The sequence below is a fragment of the Numida meleagris genome, chromosome 12 (assembly GCF_002078875.1).
Source record: "Numida meleagris isolate 19003 breed g44 Domestic line chromosome 12, NumMel1.0, whole genome shotgun sequence".
Lineage (NCBI taxonomy): Eukaryota > Metazoa > Chordata > Aves > Galliformes > Numididae > Numida > Numida meleagris.
The window spans coordinates 16,237,226-16,258,795 of record NC_034420.1 but is presented as its reverse complement, the minus strand read 5'-3'; the positions used below and the strand labels follow the sequence as shown (position 1 = coordinate 16,258,795).

The window sequence follows — 21,570 nt, the reverse complement described above, 5'->3', positions numbered from 1 at the left end:
GGAAATGCCTTTTTCCCTGGGGGTGCCGGAGAGCTGAGCCATGGGTCTGTATGGGGTGTAGCCCCAGTAGTAATTATGAGCAAAAACTGCATTCTGGGGCTACAGAGAGGAGCCTGTGCCCAGGTGGGACCTCTGCCTGCACAGAGCCATCCAAGGGATGCCACAGCAGCAGCAGCTCTCTGTGAGCTCTCGCAATACCTGCGCCTTTCCCCAGATTTCTGGAGCAAACATAGTGCCATCAAAGTTGTGAAGCAGAAAAGAAATCTGAGAGCTGAGGCAGCCACTGCAAGGAGAAGAAATGTGGTTTCTTACCTTGACATCCGTGGGTACGCTGGATAAATCCTGGCCAAGAGAAAATGCAATTAGCAATGTTGGAATAAACCATGGGACAGCAGGAAGCCAGGTGCAAGGCACCAGGAGGAACTTACTGCTACGGTCACTCCGTTTTTCATCACGTTAGTGTGAACTTCTTTGATGATGGAATCCACTGTAGAGCAGGGGGGGGGTGTGCTGGTGGGTGCAGAGCTGCAGAGCACCCCGAGGGCTAGCAGAGCCGTGAGCTGGACCAGCATTGTGGAGCTGTGCTTCGGTGTGAGCTGTGTGTGCTCTGCCCCGGGTTCCTCTTATATACACACTGCTGGCAGGAGGAAATGATTAATATCTCACCACAAACATGCTCATGCTGAAGGGGAGGCGGGGAAGATTTACCTGAAGAATGGAATCTGATGGTTTTTTCAAATGATTAAGAGTCTACGTATTTTCTACACCAAAAGCAACCTTGTAGATACTGTACCAGAACCCCTTTGCACCGCGTGCTTCCAACCCCTTAATGCAGATAGATAAGGTGTAAGTGGAGTAAGCAGTGTAAGAAAGAGTAAGCGTGTGTGAAGTTAGGAGAGGATCTGTTTGTGGATCATAGACAGACATGCACAGAGACAGATGGTAGAGAACTACGTCTTGTTCTATATTAATTCCTCAGCACTTTTAAAAGTTTGAAGGAAGAAAGAAAATGGACAGACTCCCCCAGAAACCTGGGGCGGCATTCCTCCGCACTGTAAGATTTGCCATCTTTCACATTTCTCTTAAAACTACTGCAGCTATTCCGTGCAGTTTCTACACGGAATTCTGTGAATGAAGTCTGAATGAATGAATGAATGAATGAATGAATGAAGTCTGGAATACATTTGCAACGTCTGAGGTCCAGGCGGGGCTCATGCCTGGCTGCCCGCAGCCGGCAGCACTGAGCTCCTGCGCAGCGTCGCTGCTCTCCGAGTGGAACAGCAGCAGGGAAAGTGTGTGGAAGGAAAGGTGGTTACCTGAGCCCCCAGCTCCAGCCCCTGCTGCTGTGTGCTGTCCCATCCAGACCCGCAGTCAGCGCTCAGTGCCCCTCCAGCCAGGCAGGCAGCTCGTCCCCAAAGTGCAGGAGAGCAGCAGGCAGATCTCTTTTAATGTGGGCAGAGCTGCCTGTGCACTGGACAAGCTAATTAGTAACAGCAACGGGGGAATTTGATAAACAATGATTCAGACGCCTGCTGGACTGTGAACACAGAATGGCTTTGGTGGAGCAGCTGTCCCTAGGTGGGCTCCACGGCAGGGTCTGATGTGGACGCAGCACTCCTGGCAAAGAGCTGCTCTGCTGGGCTACACGTGGCTCTGGGCACCAAGCAGCAGCGTTCCATGTTTTATTTCCAAGTTTTATTTAAGGTGCCATCCACAACTTTCTGTTTTGGGGATGCACTTTGCTCTTTCATCTGGTACTGCTAACTAAAATCATGACAAGTTGTAGAGCCGGAGCAGTGCTGTGGCAGGGGCTGGGCACAGCTTTGCAAGCTGATGGAGAAATGCTGCAAGTCCGCTCTTCTGAAAAATTATATTTACATAGGTACCTAATACCATGGTTTTGTTTATTTCCCTGTCGCTTGCTTTCTAGAGATTGATGTAGTGCTGGGCAAACGTTTCAATAAATATCTTCCCACCAACCCGACTCCAGAGGGCAAACAGCTTTCCCCAGACGTTGCAATTTGTTATGATCTGCTTTGCTCTTGGCTGTTGGAGCTCTACTCTGGATGGACCGCAGTGCAAAGCTCTCTCACCCTGCATGCAGGAGCCTGGGCACCCTGCGGGTTGGGGAGCCCAGTGCTCTCCCTTGGGTGGGCTCCTGCGTTACCTGGTGTGCTGAAGCCACACATAAGTTTTGCTTTTTTTCTTTCATTCCTAGGACGTGTTTTGTTAACTTCATTGAGCGTGTTTGTCTCTTGAAATGTCAGCCCTCTCGGAGCAACCTGCTCTCTGCATGCTGTAGCATGGGAAAGGTTGCACAGGGATGAGCACTTTGTAGACAACGCTGTGGCTTTGCACAGCGTTTAAAAGTGTAAAGTTAGGGGGAAAAGGAGAGAGCAAATCTCTCTGGTTAACATACTATCAATTCAGAGCATCAGTACACTTTCTTCCATCCACCTCACCACTCCCCCATATCTATAGGGTTCCACCTAAGGGGTAGTTTCCAGCTGTGAGCAATGGTTTCCTTGTCATTTTATTGATTTTTTAGCCAGGCTCAATAATTCCTTCCGTATTTCCACCCTGAACAGTGACACCTCCCTGGTAATTCCCAAGATTTTTGGTGCAGCTGTCATGGTCATGCCTATTTTGGGATGAGATTTTTGGTGTTTTGGACATTCTTTCAGGCGGAGGACTAGAGGCTGAGCTGGGACAGAGACTGCGTGGAGCTCAAAGAGTGCTCCAGGAGGAAAACTCATGGGGATATCAAATCTATTAATAAAATACTCAACATGCAGCAAGTGATGCAGAGCAGCCGGCACAAGGCAGTTACTCACACTGTCCTACAGTCGAGATCCTGGCCAGAAAAAACATCAGCCAGTGCTGCACTCTGGGGGGACCCTCTGAGATAAATGCCGGGACTGTGAGTTTGATGATTATTATGTTGGATTCTGTCTAGATGTTAGAGTAAGCACATAGCTGGGCCAAGGAAGGGGTGGAAAAACAGCGTGTGGAGTCAACATCATGGCTGTGAAGGAAGTGCTTCATCAGGGAAGGGCTTCACACAGTGGGAGCGTTTCCAGGGATGTGCAGGACAGAAGTTGTTGCTGTCACTTCAGACAGCTTTGTGTGTCCCGCGGGACGGTGCCTATCTATAGTGTGACAAATAAAACAAAACAAAACCCCAACAACAAGAGCCCCACCAGCAAACACAAGAGGCACACACAGCAAACCCTACAGGCCAGCACTGCTGGTGGTTGTGACCCTTTGCTGCTGCTGTCTGCTCAGTATTGGTTTGTTCAGATCGCTTTGCTCTGGGATCACTGCACCTGGTGCCTCGTCCTTTCACGTCACCCCGCTGATTTCAGCAGCAATCTTTTTCTCACTTTTTCTAAGATCACATCAAACCCGAGTCTGGGAGGGACCAGACAGGTTTGTGGTACAAATAGTCCATGATATTTTTTTTTAATTAAATCTCAGGATGGGACACCTTCCTGTGAAAACCCACATAGTGGATTCTCTCCATTTGGTAAGAACCCATCCTTTAGGACAGCCTGAGATGTCCCAGGCTGCCACTGACTCCTGAAGAGCACATCCCCAGGCACTGCAGACACATCAGCGCTGCCACGAGCCCCCCTGCTCCTCTCCTTCATCTGCAACGGGACTGGGAAGAGCAGAGTCCCATCACGTCCTGCAGACCCTATGATGGCTGCCTTATCTGAATATTTTTTGATGGTTTATTTTTTTTTAAAGACGCAGATCCACTTGTGCGCTTTGTTGACCAGATCTCCTACGTACATCCTGGTTTACAGAACCTTGTATATTTCTGCAGCAGATGAGTAAGAACAGCTATGTGTTGGTGTTAAAGGAAGAGCCTCAGAAACATAACCCAGATACAGAGGCTACGGTGCCAGTGTACAGGCTGTTCTCTACAAATGCCCCTTGTAGGCTGGCCCACGAGATGCGTGGTATTGGCAGTTAAAGCCTTTAACTTCTGACAGCAATATTGCTTTGTGAAACAGGGAGCATTCAGCTGGTAGGCAAACTTCAGTGGTGCATGAAAGCACAGATTCCTTGCAAAATAACGTACAAGTCTGCAAGTCTGTTCTTCAAAAGCTGCACAGTCAGTTTGTTGGAAATGATGAACCTGTGGCAAACCCTTGGGACTGACGTGCATCAGAGAGTGCTGCAGAGGGGGATTTATGTGCAGTCAGTGGTGGCCAAACTGAATTTCATGTTAACAAGAAGAAATTAATTTCTCTGAAATCGGCAAATTGAGCTAATCTTATGCCATCGGTAAATGCTGAACAACCCCCTAATGATTCAGTACATAACCCGAGCCCCCGCTGAGCCTTCCCTCAGTTGTCATCGCTGTCCATGACAAGCCACCATGTAGGAAGGTGTTTGCTTTCCTCCACAGCGATGGGTTACTGGAAACTTGATGGCAATATGCAGATGAATCAATGGGCTGCTGTCAGACCGCATGCACGCAGCACAGATCTTCTGAGAGATTGAGTTCCCCACACTCAGTTGCCCATTAAGCTGAGCTGAAGATGTGATTGATTTTTGGGGTGATCACTTTCTGGAGGGAGCTTCTCCAGGAGGAAAGGTATCCCCTATGCTCAGTAACTCCAGTTGGATAACTCTTCTTCCAATGACTTATTTCAAAATGTGTGTGTGCTTACCAATGTCAATTTCCTCCTGGAGCTGTCAAAACTGCCTATTGGGTGATCTCAAGTAAGTAATCCTGTTAATTATGCTTAATCAGCCAAACTCCCATGTGAATAAAAGAGAAACAGAAATAAACGTGTCAGAAAACTGATTTATATTACATAGATCTTGTTTCCAGCCTTCTCTGGAAGGTTTAAAGGTGTGTCGTCATAAAAACCACAGGGACAGATAGCAAGTGCTTCTCAGTGCTCGCAGCGTTGCCCTCATGAGATCTAATCTGCAGATCTCAGCGCTGTGACGGCACGGCTGAATTCCCAGCCCTGCGGAAGGATCTTGCTGTGCCATCACACCTGGGCCACAGCTGGAGGTCTGATGTAATTCGATGCAATAGATCATTCACCCACAGCCTGATGTATTACTGGGTTGGCGAGGGACTCCCAATGCCCCACAGAGCCCAAGCTCTGCCCGCACCCCGTTGCCATCCCACTTGATCCCAGTCTCGAGTGGAGCCTGTGGTGGCAGGTGCTGCTCCTGGGTCTCTGCTCCCACGCAGCCCCGCAGTGCCCCGGGGCATGTTGCCATCAGCTCAGCAGTCACTGGAGGAACTCCTTCTCCATCTCTGCTTTTCAAGTTGGTTATCTTTATTTTTTCAAACTCGTTTTGTTGCACTTTGGTAGTGGCTGGATGCAGAAAGTGCAGCGAGGTCTTGTGTCTGCGGATACTCCCATGCTGTGACCCTGCAGGAATGTGAGACAGCACCCATAGCTCTGGGAAACAAAATAAACCCATAACCATGATGGGTGCACAGCACAACTCAAGAAAGCTCCAGATCCAGCAAAGAGTGATTTTTGGACAGCAAGTACTTTGGGAAAAAAAGAAAAAAAACAAGATATTTTACATAACAAATGCAAACCAGTCCAAACTGATGACGGGAGGCTGACGGCCACCAGAGCAGTGTCAAAGTTCTTAAAAATCAACCTTTTTTTTTTCTCTTTCTGAGGGAGCCTCATGCTCTGCTCAGGGTCGGCCTGTCTCGGACTGCAGGGGTTCTCTTGTTTCAGCATTTTCCAACTTTCAGGCGGTTGCTTTGCATCCTTAACAATCCTTTCAGGCAGCTTGTTCCTATCTAACTGAGGTTTTATCAAGTGAAACAAAAATCCTGTGCACAACACCTCGCAGGGCCACAGTTCGCTGGCACCGTCAGGAACTAGGTGAACTGTGCTACATGAGGCAAGGAGACTTCAACAAGAAGAAAAAAAAAGATATTTTTTGTGTTTTCAGTCTTACTAAGCGACTTCTTTCCTGAGTTCTATTCTTAGAAATCACTAACTCGTCTGACAGCATTAAGGTAACCACTCAGTGAGCGTGGAAAATACATGTTGGTAAGTCTTTCAGCAACAGCAAATAACAGCAGTGTATGAGGCTTGCAGAAAAAAAATGGGGGAAAGGTGCAGCTTCCGAAAGTGCGTTACCGGAGATCATCACTTTTGATAAAGCCAGTGGGATTCAGCACCTGAGGCTGAGTGGGGGCTGCTGACGCATCCCAAGTTGCCCGGCAAAGCACCGGTGCATTCCCATGCAGGGAACCCAGTTCAGCACCAGCTGCAGGAAGGGGCACGATCTGGGATTTGGGTTCTTAAAGGAAATGCTGTCTTTAACACGTGTTATTTGTCTTTGTTCTTTTGGTGTTATTTTCTTAAGTAGTTCAGAGCTAAGATACGGAAGAAATATCACTTTTCAAGCTGTATCACAGATGATGCTTACTCTTTATCCATCTTTTTCATGGAACTACATAGCAAAATCAAAATAACTTTCTCATAGGCAGCCGAATTACCTATGGGTAATCTTCAGAGAAGGACAAAGTTCTTCTGATGTGTGTTTCCTTGGATTTATTCAAGTTATGGGAACTTAGCTATCCTTTCCAGCTTTGTGAACAGTTCAATATACACCGAACGTTCCTTTTGCTTTAAAATTTTCCCTTTTCTATCTGCTAGGAAATGGAAATTACATTTTTCTAATTCAAGTGGCTAATTGAAAACCATCATGAGTTATAGTGGAAAAATCATGGAATCACTCAGGTTGGAGAAGACCTCTCAGATCTCCAGCTCCAGCCCACCCCACCATGCCCACTGACCACATCCCCCAGTGCCACATCTCCACCATTCTGAACACCTCCAAGAAAGTGATTCCCCTACCCCTTGGGCAGCCTGCCAGTGCTGACCACTTTTTGAAGAAGAAATTATTCCCAATATCCAACCTGACCGTCCCCATTTGCAGCTTGGGGGCATCCCCTCTCATCCTATCACTGTTACCCAGGAGCAGAGGCCAACTCCCCTTTGCTACCAACTCCCTTCAGGAGTTATAGGGAGTGATGAGGTCTCCCCTGAGCCCCCACTTCTCCTGATGGAACCACCCCAATTCCCTCAGCTGTTCCCCATAGGATGTGTGCTCCAGACCCCTCAGAGCTCCATTGTCCCTTCTTTGGACAAACTCCAGCACCTCGATGTCTTTCTCGTAGTGTGGGGCCCAAATCTCTGCAGTCCCACCACTCTTTTGTTTTGTAGGTGGTCAAAACTAGGGGTGAAACTGAAAACAGAAGACACTGCGGGATAGCAAAGCCCACCCTCACCTGGGGACAATTTTTGCCTTCCCAGCAGGATGTTCTGCATGGCCTGCAATGCCCTGCTGACACGAACAGTGAGAGTCGGTGGATGGAGAGCCCTGACTGTGTGCAGTGAAGTGTCCCACATAGCACCGTGATTCCCCAGTAGCTGCAAGACCCTTCCCAGGAGTTTAATCACATCCTTTGGAAGCCTGACCTGTCTGAATCAGCTGAGAGGAACCTCACTGCTTGGAACTGCTGCACTATTTTTAAACAAAAAATGGGCCCATTAATCTGCCACGCATTTCAAACAACCAGGAGTTTTTTTCTCTCTGACTCAGATTGTTTGTCCCACAGAGCCATGGAGATGTTCATGCACAGCTCACAGCCATCACTGAGCACCGACAGGGCAGCACATGAGGCCATCCTCTGCCTGAAAGTGGGCTGATGGGAATGGCACAGGGCTAAAAATCAGTCAGCCAGGCTCAGATCACTCAAGGACAAAGAAAGGGGAGATTTCAGTCTCTGCTATGTGGCTGTCAGTCTGCTATTCCCCAGCTAGGGCACTGAGAAATACGTTTCTGCACCTCACTGGATCATCTCACAAACCACAGTATTTCAATTTTTTCCACCCTTGGGAACAGAGATGTAGGTTCTGGGTGTAATGGTGTCATTTTGCAGCAGGCTGTGCTGCAAACTGTAGTACCGCCACAGTACCACCCTTGGCCAGCAGTGTCACAGGCAGCACAGCATCCTTCCTCCTGCAGCTCCAGCTGTTCCCAGTCTGCTCTGGGAACAGAGGGAAACCTCTCCCTGCAGGGATGGCATCTCCTGGCTTAGGAGAAGGTCCTGCAGGCTCCGATGTGCCTATAGAAAGCATCTGGAAGGTGCTTTCAAAATGCTCATGAATGGAAGTCAAGGCGTATCTTGGACCACCTGGTTTTCCAGCCCATCAGATCCTCCCCTTGTACTCAGCACTGCAGTGCTTCTCTTACATTCCATCACACAAAGAGCTGCTCGGCTCAGGCATGTTCCTGCTTGTGGGCACAAAAGCCCAACAGATCAGTATCGACAGCCACCTCACAGTGTTGTCACATATTTGTGTCGGCAATTGAAAATAGAAACCCTCAGTGCCACCTGGGGAGAGGTCTATGCCCAGGATTTACCCGCTCATGTTTCTGTTTTTCTTTCATCGCAAGCACATGAAAACAGTTTGTGTTTTTTCCTTTACTCCTGCTCATTTTATTCATTTTTCATTTCACTAACCAACTTCCCCTTTTTGGTTCTTCATCCATGACTTTCAAGCTTGGCTCAGTCAGCCCAATACTGCGTGGCTAATTCCCTTCCTAAGAAAATCACCACCAATGGGTGTGAATATGCAATGTCCCGTGGAAAAATTCAGGCAATATCTGAAGCCCAAGACATAGGAGCAGATGAGAGCATGACTTTGAGTTTCCTCACAACCCCACAGTCACTTCAGTGACAAGGATTCATTTTATTCATTTATTTTATTAGACCATATGTTGTATTTTGTTTCACTGCAAGATACGATTTTGATCCCAAGTGGTAATGAAAGATTTATTATTTCTCAGCCATTTTTTTTGTTGTTACATCAGTGACAGATTTCTGCTCTTTCTATGTGGCTCAAGTGGACTCTGCACTGATGCTCTCATAGCCAAGTTTGGGCTCAGCCTTAATATTCCTGCCTCACACGTCATCAGTTTAGAACAGTTTCCTGAACTCTGGACCTTGCTATTACGAAGCTTTCATGACCCTTTCCGTCTTTTCATTAATCCAGCGTAAATAAGCAGCTGGCACTTACGGCATGTGGAGGAACAACACAAAAGCCCCAATAAGCAGCTTGTTGTCTGCAATGAAAATGCCACGGGTTTTCATTTATAAGATGTTCAATTTCAGTGCAACCTAAATATGTTAACTGATGAATAAATGTGTGTGAGATAGTGATGATGTCATACAAGCAGCATTTCCGCTGCACTGTCAACGCGCCGTTTCTGCAGCTCTTTGACCTCTGCTGCTTTCCCTGGCGTTGGCTCAGTCCCAGCGCTGTGTGTCTGCTGAGCTCTGACAGCAGATGGCAGCTCGCTCAGAAGCAGAGGGGCACAACGGATTACTACAGGAGAAAGCAGAGCAGAAAGCTCGCTGCCATGCTCCGCCAGGATGCTGCCGCTGACAAGGTCACATCACTGATCAATGGCAAAACGCTGCCATGGGGCCATCTCCATGCTTGCCTAAGCAGGGGAAGTGAAGTGCTTTGTTTCTCTGTGTCATGTTAGAAGCACTGAAAGAACCTGGTCCTTTTTAAAATAATGTGATCAACACTTCACCGAGTCACCAGCATGTACGATCTGTGACTTCCCGGTCATAGCGCAGTTTTGTTGCCTGCACATACAATACTGTCTTTGTGGTCTGCCCCTCTCTTCCTGTTCCCCCTCCTGTGATTTGCCCGTGGGCTGATGGAGAAGGGAAAGAGAAGCACGGGTAGTTTAACAGCTAGTACGAAATTGCCATGGTCCTGTGAATCCTTCACCCAAAATCTGTTTCAAAAAATTAATTTGAGCTATCCTTTGAAACTCCACTTAAATTTGAAGTAATGTATTGTCATAAGGTGGCATTTTCACATATGCTAAGATATTGGCTTTGTCATTTTTTATCCAAGAGGTGTGGCCCACAACCCAAATCATGATATCTCTATTCTCCATTATTCAAACCCAAGGAAAACTAATGTAATGAAAGCACAAAGGTCATTACAAAGTATGCTTACATTTATTTACACAAGGGAGTTGATGCTTTACTCCCAGTCTGAGAGGTGTAACATAATTTGCTTCAACAGAATTACTTCCTGACTACAGTAAAAGCAAGATCAATGCTTGCTCCCATTCATTGACAGAAGTCTTTGGGGCCCAAGCTCTGTGTCCCCTAAACCAGAAGAGGTTTAACCAATCATCTCTTGTTTGCTTTATGTGACTACATCAGAGCATAGTGTTACGAGATCAAACAGCTGTTCTGTCCATCTTTGATATCTTAATTGGTTCTAAGAAAAACAAAATAGAGCTACTTGTTTTCTCACTTGTTACTGTAATGTAGGAAGAGCAGGACTAAGATTTATTTGTTCTGAAACAGCTCTTGTATGTTTTTGCTTTTCCACTCTCCCCTTGCATCACCCTGCCAGCAGTAGTTCAGAGAGTTCATGACGGTCATAAATGGACGTGAACAGAAACCAAATCCATAAAGTAGGGCATTACGTCACTTCTGGTCTAATACCTGCTTGGGGTTTTGAATTCTCAAAATGAAATATTCTATTTTTCCTAGTTCGCATCAGCAGTTCACTGACTTTGCCTGTCCAAAGTTAAATAGAGGTTTTGTATCCAGCTTTTTTCTTGCAGCCAGGAAGATTTTTGTCACTACAGTCATTCACGTCAGCTAACAGTCATATATAGGTTAAATACAATGAAATTAATGAGAGAGATTAAAAATTCACACTTGGTAAATTGCTTCAGAATCCAAGAATTACAATTTGTATACGTATTTACCTAATGAAATGTCTTTATTGGGAAAGTTTGACAGATGAAAGCCAGTTAATTAACAGTTACAACATGAGACCCTCACTTTACCAAATGGAGTCAAATGCTGAGAGGCAGCCTTTGCTGCAGGAACTTTGTACCAGCTGGAGCCCCATGGACACTAACGAGCTTTGTTGGCTCTGACCAGCTTCAGCTGGGCCTCTGCTCACACCCTGCCCACAGACCAGGAGCCCATTTAAGCTCAGCCCTGGAGACCTTTCATCTTCTGCTTATGTTGCAGAAGTGTTTGTCTCCAGCTCAGCTGCAACTATGCTTCTCTCTGGCCATGGACCTTGCTGATTTTGGACCCCAACTTGTGGATTGACTTCCTTCATCACCACACAGCTGCTGATGGACTGGGCACTTGGCTGCCATCTCCAGGCCTGTCCTGCTTGCTGTGCTTGGTTGTTGTGGGGCTGCACACTTGCCAATAAGATTGATGCAGGCTGTTAAATGTCTAGCTTAAAGAAGAGCTGTCAACAAATAAAAAAAAAATTGCAATGAAAATAAGTAATACAAAGCTTCAGAATGCTCTAGGTGCCTATGTACCACGTAGAGGAAGCAATTACTTCTGTTGACTTGGAGGAAGACTTGCATTTGACTTCTCTCTTCATCTGGCCAAAATATCCTTAAGTCAGAGTCACAGAGGGAGGGTAAGTTGACGCTATACAGTATGATTGTATAGCTTTTAGAAGCACTATGTACTGTTCTCTTGGCTATGGGTTACAGAACAGATTTACTGTAAGGTCAGTCCCATTGCTTCTTACTGATCTGGGCTGCCAAATAGTGTTGGTCTGTGTGCTGTGCCTACCATAAAAGTATCATCTGCTCACCCCAAGCACACATTTCTCTCCAACTCTCAGTCAGAAGTCCACGTTCCTCTGTTTGGACTACCATTGATAAATACAGCATGGACTTAAGTGTATTCTCTTCAACAGGTAGAAAAAAAGCAATGGCTGAGGAATCTGGGGCAGAAGCAGAAGAAGACATGGAAGGAACGAGCACTCCTATGGTGATGTGCCTACCGATGTTCCTCTCTCTACTTCTGGCAAGTAACACTGGATACAGCGCGGGGCCCATTGGAAATCTGTGTGAGGCGATGGGGATAGAGTGCGTTCTCTAATTAACAACAGCAGTAATTGCGGGCTGTGCCGGTGTGGGGCGGCCGCTGTCCGTGGTGCTGGAGGCGCCGAAGAGCTGCTGCCGTAGACTGAGAACACGAGAACAGATGTGGCACTGGGGGACGTGGTTAGTGGCCACGGTGGGAATGGGTCAGTGGTAGAACCAGACGAACTTAGTGGTCTTCTCCAACCTCAATGATTCTATGATCTGAGCCCATTTCCTGATTTTCGCTTTCTAGAATTGTGCCTGATAGTCTTACAAAAAAGGTTGTAACAAATATTTGTGAGAAAGGTAAAGGTACTTTTCCACCACGCTTAATGACAATGAAGATTGCTTCTGTTATATCTGCAATGGCAAACTGCGCCTCAAGAGGAATAGTTTGTTTGTGACATCCTGAGGCAGCCGATTTAAACTCACCTGTATCATTAGATGACAAAAGGAGGTAAAAGAAATGCTTCAGCTTCAAGAAAAGCCTCGATGAGATAGCTCACACCTTTCTAGCTCTGGGATAAGGCAACCACAAGACAGAAAGCCATAGGCTTTCCTTGGTTCTGCATTATCAAAATTACTTGTTTTCAAAATGATGATTGAACAAAACCTCCCAACGTTTTTGGACGTGGTTAATTGGATGGCCACTGTGGATTCATTATCTCCCCAGTCTGCTCGAAGGTACAGATTAAAAAAATACATACATATGTGTATATATATATCTTCTCTATGCCTCTAAGCAGTAGTTCTGCTTTTGATCATGAGAACTGGGTGATCAGTTCACCAATGAAAAGCAAACAAAGGACCAGACAAGGTGAAAACTCCAGGCATCAATGCAACTGCAAATCTAGGTGAATGAAGGAGGAGGAAGAAAGTTTCTGCCCTGGAGCAGGAAGCAAGGATATCTGAACCACAATAAAAGAAGGGGGAGTTTCTGCTTACTCAGTGTAGCTGGGACGTTTTGAAGCTGGGTGTATTGTGGTTTGATGTTGGACTATAGCTCACTTAGCAATGGGTAATGTAGGTCCAGAGAAACACTGAGGGTTGATGGAAGCAGTTCAAACAACTTTTTGATTATCAGAAAATGAAAGCTAAAATAATATCCCAAATAGTTCAGATATTTGCTTGGCAGATTATCGCACTGATTTCCTCAACAAATGCTGAATTATGCAAGGGGAGAATGATCTCATAATTCTGCAATGAAACAGAAAAGAGGGCATGATTACCATCATAAGAAACCAGGAAGGCAGACAGCTGATACTGAGATGTGGGGGAGTGCTGAGTCACTGCTTTAAGTGCTGCCATAGTAACAATTTACCAGCTGGTTGGGGATGAAGAGAGATTGAAAAACCTGAAACAAAAATTGGGCAAGTTGCAGCTTGAAATATAGTACACATTTTTTAAAAGAATTAACAAAATGGAACACTTTAGGGGAGTGTTTTTTATATTAATGTTACTTTGAGCAAAAGGATTACAGCAGAATATTGAATGAACACAGAAGAGAACTAAAATAAAAAAGGAGAAGAAGAAGAAATGGATATTTTTTTTTAGATAAATGTTTTTGCATCTAATGGTGGGAATGAGCAGGAGTAACCTTAATTTTTTTTAGCATCATTCGGAGATGTAGTATTAGCATTCCCTATAACCCAGATCAGAGTGTGAGGGAACAGAGAAGTAGGATCTTATGGTAGTAACGTAGTTGGGGATAAATTGGAAAACTTAACATAGCTTAGAGAGGAATATAAGCTCATATTCCTTGGCTGGTCTTTTCTGATGATATTTTTTGGTCTAGATTTGAGAAATGCTGTTGGTGGCCTGTCATTGTGGTCTGTATCTCCTGATGGTCAAAGGTATGACCTCTGTAACAGAGACGGCTCTGTGAAATTGCAGCAATTTGGAACGTTTATTTGACTCATGAATTCTGAGTAGGATTCTGGGCGGTTTCTTACTGTGGAAAATGTCAGTACCATGATAGGTGTCTCACACTTCTTGAAATAAAGTCTCCATTGCTATCATCCTAGGTGACAGACACAGTGAGTGACAGCACTTAAACGAGAGTTGTGAGCAACTTCAGAAATTGCCCTCCTCATCTGGACCTTGTGATGGTCAACTGGGCAACATTTGCCATGGGTTGAAATGGAAAGCTACCAAAGGCTTGAAACAAAAGCCAAGAACTAGAAAAAGGCTCATGAGAACTTCACAGAAAGGCAGGAAATTTGTGGTGAAACACAGGAAGTCACCAGTCTTTTTTTAGTTGACACGGAGGTTGGAGGAGCTACTGCTGGAGCTGATGAGGTCAGGGAAGCTCTTCCTCACAGAGCATAGGCAGGCACCTCACAGGTCCCCAGAGCCAGGACCAGGAGGTCCAGGTGGTATTTGTTGTGTCAATGGCCTTCACTCCTCGGTTAGGAGGAGGAAAGGCCTTTTCAAATGTTCAAATCTTTGCTGTAAGCTTTAGTGGAGTTCTGGAAGCTGATGGACTTTAACCAGTTCCTACTGCTCCCTCAGATTCCCTAAGGGAGTATTATTTCAAAAGTCCATCTCCTGAAAGACCAAGAGATCTCGCATGATTAGGACAGCTTAATTTTTCCTATCTTTCAGCTCCAGTGTTGTCATATCTAGGTTTGCAGGAGCCCAGAGGCAGGGCACAGCAAATAACATTGGTGCTCTGGGGGGAGTCCTAGCGGCTGTGGGTTGCAGATTGCTTGCAGAAAAGAAGGCGTACTAACAGCATGAAAGCTGCTGCATGGGGGAAGGTACAAAGTGGGGCAGACAGTCTTCTTCCTTATCAAGAATGAATGTTTCATGAATAGACTAGACAAAAGCTTCTAAGTAAAATGGTCATAAAATAGGACTTGGCAATATCATTTCTCTACTGCTAGACAATCGAATTTACTTTCATTTGATCTTTATGGGACCAGGTGTAGCTGAAGTCACAGTTGCTGTAGTCTGTGGAGGCACTTATCATGAGAGCTGAAGTCTGAGGAAGCAGATACAGTAGATACAGTCGTCTTAAGTCTCCAGTGCCGCATGCTTGAGTTTTTTGTTGTTTGTTTGTTCTAGTGTTTTCTTTTTTTTTTTTTTTTTTTTTTTTTTTTTTTTTTTTTGACCAAGGATTTTGGAAACCCAATTTACCTGAGCAGCTGGATGAAGCAATTCCCTAACAGCTTGCAGCAGTGGGCAGTAGTGACACTAACAGGTGGTATCAGTTTTAGTCAGAGGTTGGTCTTCTGTATGCAGGAAATTTTAAGTCTTTTTTTTTTTGTAGTAGTGAATCAGAAGGAAACCACATTTAAAGTGTCTTTGCCCATCAAATGGAAATTCTTCATTTACATCAGCTCTGTTCCCACATTTAAGAAAATCAAAAGCCTTCATCTTCAAAGGAAATGCATGCTCTGGACAGGACAGCTGTAATCATTGGTACATGAGGGCTAATTCCTCACGTGCAGGGGATGTTAGGGTACATCCACTCTCACAAGGAGTTAAGCAGCTCCCTGCCACGGTTCTGCCTGCCCTGCAGATCTGTCACGCTTGCTGCTCAAGAAAAGAGACACGGTGTGTGTTGCACTCCTTGCCACTCCTGACCCATTTTCCCACTGGCTGTGCTTACTGGGGGATGTGGCATCTGAGCTCACTGCTGGCGCAGCCGTTGTAAAGCTTTGTTCTGCAAAGCCCTTCTCGTACCATGGAGCTCAGATTAATTTTCTACAACCAGCTGTGTTCAGGGAGAGATGGAATCACTAAGAATATAAATCTGTTGGCTCCTCCCACCGCACCCCATGCGTTTGCCAGCATACGCGTCCCATCTCCTTTTGTATGTAGCCATTTGCTGTATTTGAAGGTTTTGACGTATCTCGCAGCGATGCCGGTCTGTCTCCTGGCAGTGCTGACGGAGCTGCCGTTATTTCTGCTGGTCAGAGCTTTCGGGACCACCACCGTGCGGGTCGCCGTTCGAAGGCAATTTCACGGACCAAAGGCGAAAATAGCGATCGCTGCGGAATAAAGTTTCTCCCTTTTCCTCTCCCTCTCCCCTGGTGCTCAGCGGGGGAAGGGACCTGCGCACACCGCCGAGCAGCCTCGCCCGATGTAAGACGGAGCCGGAGGGCTGGCCAGGATGGGGAGAGGAGGAGGAGGGATGCTAAAAATACCGCCCTATGCCGGGCAGCGCGCGGTGCCGGTGCGGGCCGGGTGCGCAGCGTGCGCGCCGCAGTGCGCGGCGGGAGCGGCCGCGCCGCAGGGATGCTCGCCCCGCTGCTGGGCTCCGCGGGCTCCGGCTGCCTGCTGCTGGGTGAGTGCCCGCCCCGCTACCTCCTCGGCCCTCCCCGATCGCTGCGGGGGACGGCGGCAGCGCGGCCCGGCCGAGACGAGCCGGGAACGGAGCCCCCCCCGGCGCTGGGAACGCGGCCCCGGCCCTGGGAGCGGTTCCCCGGCCTCCCAGCAAGGGTACTCCTATTTGATTACGTTCCGACGGAAAGGGGGGAAGCGCGATCGGATGGGAGCCGGTGCTGAACGGCCAGGGTGGTTTTGGAGGTGAAAATTTGATATTCCGCTGCGTGCATGCGGTTCGAGAGCAGACACAATGAAGTGGTGCGGCAGCGCGAGAGGGGGCTGAAGGCACGGCTGGGCGCGTTACATAATTTCTCTCCGATCATCCTGAGGGGCTATTCGGTCGGCCCATCTCTGGCAATACGTAAGGGCTCTTTCTACTTATTTGCAGTGGGTGCGTGATATAGGGCAGTGCGCGGGGCTGTGCGCGTGCTCGTGCGTTGTTCCGGGTGGGCAGGGGTGAACTGCGGTCCCATTGTTTCTTGGGCAGGCAGTGATGGTTCAAAGTGTATCTGGACTAGGAAATCTGCACGGGTCTGAAAAAGGTGCTTCTCTGTAAGGTGTGTAAGCGTTTGGCCTTAAACTGGGTCCTTTGAATCTGAAGCATCTTCTCTGCATAAAGGCGAGGCTTGCTGCCTGAGCTATTTCCCCCTTCATCCAACAACAGACAGACTTCCAAGGAGAAGTACAAAGGGGAAATGATGTTTAAAGATGACATCTTTGCATCATTAGGTAAATATTCTGCTGGGAAGTGCCAAGAATGGAGAACACATTGTAATTATTTATGTGCATGTCTACTTGATGTTTCCGATTCTGGAAAAGATGAAAAAACAGGGAACCGAATATTGCTGCTCTGTGTTTTGTCTTTGGAAACATCCTGGTGGCTTCCACTGAAGTCAGTGCGCTTTGGCTGCTTCAATCAGCTGCTCCTGAACTGTAACAAAACTCACGCAGCACTAATTTTGCCCAACGGGAATTCCATGGTGAATCAGAGAGCAGGAGCTGGCTCGGGGGCTGCGGGCAAGTGTTTGTTACAGTGTTTTGGGCCCAGAGCCCCAGAGGCTGCTCTGAGCTCCATTACTGGATCCGAAGGTTTGTTTATGACAACAGCAGAGCACAGCTGGTGGGGAACGAGTCCCTGGGGCCTCCATGCTCACACTGCAGGACTGACCCTATGATAGAACCACAGAATCATTGAGATTGGAATAGACCCCTCGGATCCCCAAGTCCAACCCAAACCCAACCCATCATGCCCACTGACCATGTCCCCAAGTTCCACATCTCCATGTCCTGGAGCACCTCCAGGGACGGTGACTTCTCCCCTCCAGGGCAGCCTGTTAGTGCCACTCTGCCACATCCACACACCTCTCCCTGCATGCTCTGCCATCCCAATGTCCCTCCATCCAGGCGTGGCTCTGGCTCATGGCCTCCCTTATTTCCTCACCCGCTTTATTTTGGTGTGGATGGTGACTTCAGCCTGACCCTGCGCCCTGGGAATCACGTGCTGCCACTGCCCCTCGCAGGCACCAGGCCGCTCAAGGGAGACAGCTCCGTGCTCGGATCCTGTCCAGCCCAGTAGCCGTGTGCTTGTGTCTGCTGCTCTTGCATGTGCTCTTGGTCTCCTGGTGGCTCTGTCCCATGGGCACAGTTCCATGCTGCCGAGGGAACGCAGTGGTCATGCTGACGGACTGAGCAAGGTGCGTGGTGGCCACCACAACCCAGTGCAGCGCTCTTGTTGGGTTTGTATGAGTTTCTTGCATCTTTACGATGGGTTTGTGTCATTGAGGATGGGCCTGCAATGCTGACCTTGGTGGAATAATGCTGTAGACAAAGATGATTCTTTCCTAACGTGCAGACAAGCTCTGTTACCCTGGGTGCTCTGGTGGATGCACAGCGGGCACAAGTGGGCAGGGAGTTGCACCTTGGGCTGGTTTGGTTGCGGCATTTCGAGGTTACAGCTGAGTCCCTCACATGAAAATAGGGAACTCTGGAGAGGCTGCAAGGCGCTCTTACAGCCCTGTTTCCAAACCCAGTTCTTGCCCTGTGACACAGAGTCCTCGGTGACAGCCTGAAGTTCAGGTTTCAGGATAAGGAACGTTCCCTGTGGCACAAAGCAGATGCCCGGGGCCGGGTGAGGAGCACTGGCTGCTGCGGGAGAGGCAGCGCCTGGGCTGTGCAGTGCGATATATTTAGTTCTTTTATTCTCCAGCTCTATTACTTTTCCATTTTGACCATGGTTAGATATCATCAAAAGGAAAGAGTAAATGTATCCAGATTTCTCTTCTTGCTTGTGGGGAAATGCAGCGCACGGCAGTTTTCTCTGCTGCTCTGGATTAATTTGGACATTTATTTGATTTTTGTCTCCACTCTGCTATGGGCATTACGAATATTTCCAAGTAATGAAAAGAGGAGCAAAGCTTTGAGGACAACTGGCAAACCAAATTAACTGCATACCCATGGATGTAGGAAAGCCGACTTGGGAGCAAGCCAGGGACAAAGGAATACCATGTTACACCAGGAAGAGTGTAACCGTTAACTTTGTGTCACCCAGCACTGCAGAGCATCAAGGGGCTTAAACATTTTCTTGTTATTATGTTGCAGTGAGAAGTCTGAGCGAAAGTTCAGCACTGTAGAATCGTTCAGGTGGAAACAGACCCCTCAGATCCCCAACCCCAGCCCATTCCACCATGCCCACTGACCATGGCCCCCAGTTGCCACATCCCCACGTTGTGGAGCACCCCCAGGGATGGTAACTCCCCACTGCCAGGCAGCTGTGCCTGTGCCCAGTCACTCTTTGGAGAAGAGATTGTTCCCAATACCCAACCTGGTATCACCACGCAGCTGCAGCACCCGGCTGACTCGCAGGGAGCTGGGGCAGGTGCTGGAGGATACCAAGGGATGCTTCATTCCCATGGTGCTCCTCTTGGCTTTGCTCTTTCTTACCAGCAAGGAAGAAGAAAGGAGAGTATCTATTAATACAGTTTTTATTTATAAGTGCTCCTTTGGCAATGGATCAATACAATGAGGTTTTTCCATGGCTGCTATTTATGTGCCTTGTGCTGCTGTGCGAAGCCAAACCCTGCAGGTCCCTGGGTCGGGGTCTGGGCTGTCTCTGCCCATTTCTGCAGCCTGATGCAATGGATTGAGGTGTGCCAGAGAGCATGTGGCTTTAAAATATGGATGAATGCGCTCAAATTGAATCCCTAAAGCCCACAAAACCCATCGTAACAGTAGGATTCCTCACGCTCCTTCCTGAGCTTTCCTGCAGCTTGCTGTGAGCCCAGCCTGGCTCCCACGGCTGTTATTTCCCAATGTGCTGATTCAGAGTCCTGGCAAATCCTTTTTCTGCAGACTCTGAGGCACTGAGCACTGTTTCCGTGCAGCGTGACACAGGTAAATGTTTTGCTGGGCTCACACTGATCTCCATAGTGTGCCATCAGCGCGTGTTGATGACAAGTCACTCGCTGTGTCAAAGCCTCTCTTTGCTGTAAACATTGTCACAGAGCCTTCAAGGTGACCCATGGCTGCTGAAGAGGCAGATGGAGGGGAGAGGAGGGAAGGCCATGGCTGATTTTGCTTCTCCCCAAGCTCTGTATGTGAATAAAATTATTTGACCTTTGGGTCGGAGGCCGTATGATGGAAAGTTCAGTGGTTGGTGCTGGGGAGGGGAAAGGCTCCAAGAAGAGCCCTAGCTGTGCTGCACTTTGCCAGGCAAACACCTCCCCTGCAAGCCAGCAAGCTTTCATCTTGGGTAGCACGCAACTTTCCACAATGTGGAAAGAAGATAAATCCAACCATCTTGTCCAAGCCCTTTTCCTTTGTGCCACAGGAAGCAAGCAAAAAAAAGGCATCGTTCAGTGGAAATCACCTTCTTCTTGGGAAACCCCCAGCAAAGGACAGAAAGGTTTTTACATCTAGTTCTGTGTGCAGTGCTGTTGCAAGGATGCAGCTCACATTTCCATTTGCTCAACCATGTGGCTGCTGTGGCATAGATACAATCTCAGGCAGGCCACACCACTAGGAAACAGTTTCCACTTCATTACTGCAAAATAATGCTGCAAAATCAGCATCAGATGGGTCAGCTTCTGTGAGGTCAAGGGGATGCAGGGATAGCTCATTTCATCACCCAGCTCTTCTCCCTTGGGGCAAGTTGTACCATTTGGGATGCTGCAGGAGCACGGTTCCTGTCCTGCAGGGATGCTGTAGGATGCTGGGTGGTTTGGAAAAATGATGAGCTGGGAAGTGTCCTTGGATTGCTGCAGCCAGCAGGGTGCTGCTCATGCAAACCCATCTTCTGGAGCCACAACTGGAGTCAAATCTTCAGGTCCAGACATGGAAGCACTGTGATGCATGGACCCAGTGTGGATTGCCACATCCCCCAGAGCTCTGCAGGAGTGGGACCTCCCTGCTCCGAACAGAGTTTCTCTGCACACACTTCCATTTTGGAAATTTGTCCTAGAAGCTTTTGCTCTTAAATCTGAGCTTCTATCCAATTTGGTTATGACTAATCCATCGGGTGCCAGCATGCCAGCTCAGCAGCCGTTTGTTTTCCCTGGTGTTTCCTTCCCAGTCTCCTCTAGGCTGATGCCTGTGGGGCAGCTCTGCCCTCATTCTGCTGGCTCCTGGGCCCAGGTTCCCTCCTCCAGGAGGTTCTGCTTCCAGCTTTCTGGAAAGGATGGCTGATGTGGAATGTAGATATGATCGGGTGCAGAGGGCACAGTGTCTCTCTGGGATCTGTTGGTGGATGGAAAGCTGTGTGACTACCCTTCCCCTGGGCTGTTTCATAGGTGAGAGGAGAAGGGGGTCAAGTGGCCTTTGCTCCCCTCACAGCCATTGAGCAGCAGGGGCTGGGTTGCCCCCATCCAACCTCGTGGGCTGGCAATGGTGCCAGAGGGGACAGAGGGTGGCATCAGCTCCAGGTGAGGACACATTGGGGTCTCACCTGGCAAGGGCTGGAGGGCCCCGTGGGCTGCAGAGCAACAACCAGCTCCTTCCCCCGGCTGCAAATCTTTAATATCAACTCCACAAACAACACGGGCACCACTTCCTTTAAGCGAGGGGCGAGACCAGTGACCACGAGGGACTCTCAGCCCTGACATGGTTGGGCAAATGTGAACAAACAGCAAACGTGGTGTGGTTTGGGGCCGGAGCCGCGGCGGTGTCGCGTGTCACTGCTAGGTGGCACCACCGCGAGCAGCGCCGGCTCCCCACGGAGCCGGGCTGATGTCACCAGCCCCTTCCCTTCCCTTCCCTTCCCTTCCCTTCCCTTCCCTTCCCTTCCCT

At 48.1% G+C, this 21,570-nt stretch overlaps 1 protein-coding gene across 2 annotated transcripts in view; it reads left to right on the top strand.

Moving 5' to 3' along the window:
* The window catches only part of ACSL6 (acyl-CoA synthetase long-chain family member 6), a 36,282-nt gene continuing 30,895 nt past the window's right edge, over window positions 16,184-21,570 (top strand). For both annotated transcript variants that reach the window (XM_021410524.1, XM_021410525.1), the window contains exon 1: window positions 16,184-16,249. In XM_021410524.1, the coding sequence (XP_021266199.1) occupies window positions 16,201-16,249 (49 nt within the window). In that variant the 5' untranslated portion in view covers window positions 16,184-16,200. The remainder of the gene's footprint in view (window positions 16,250-21,570) is intronic.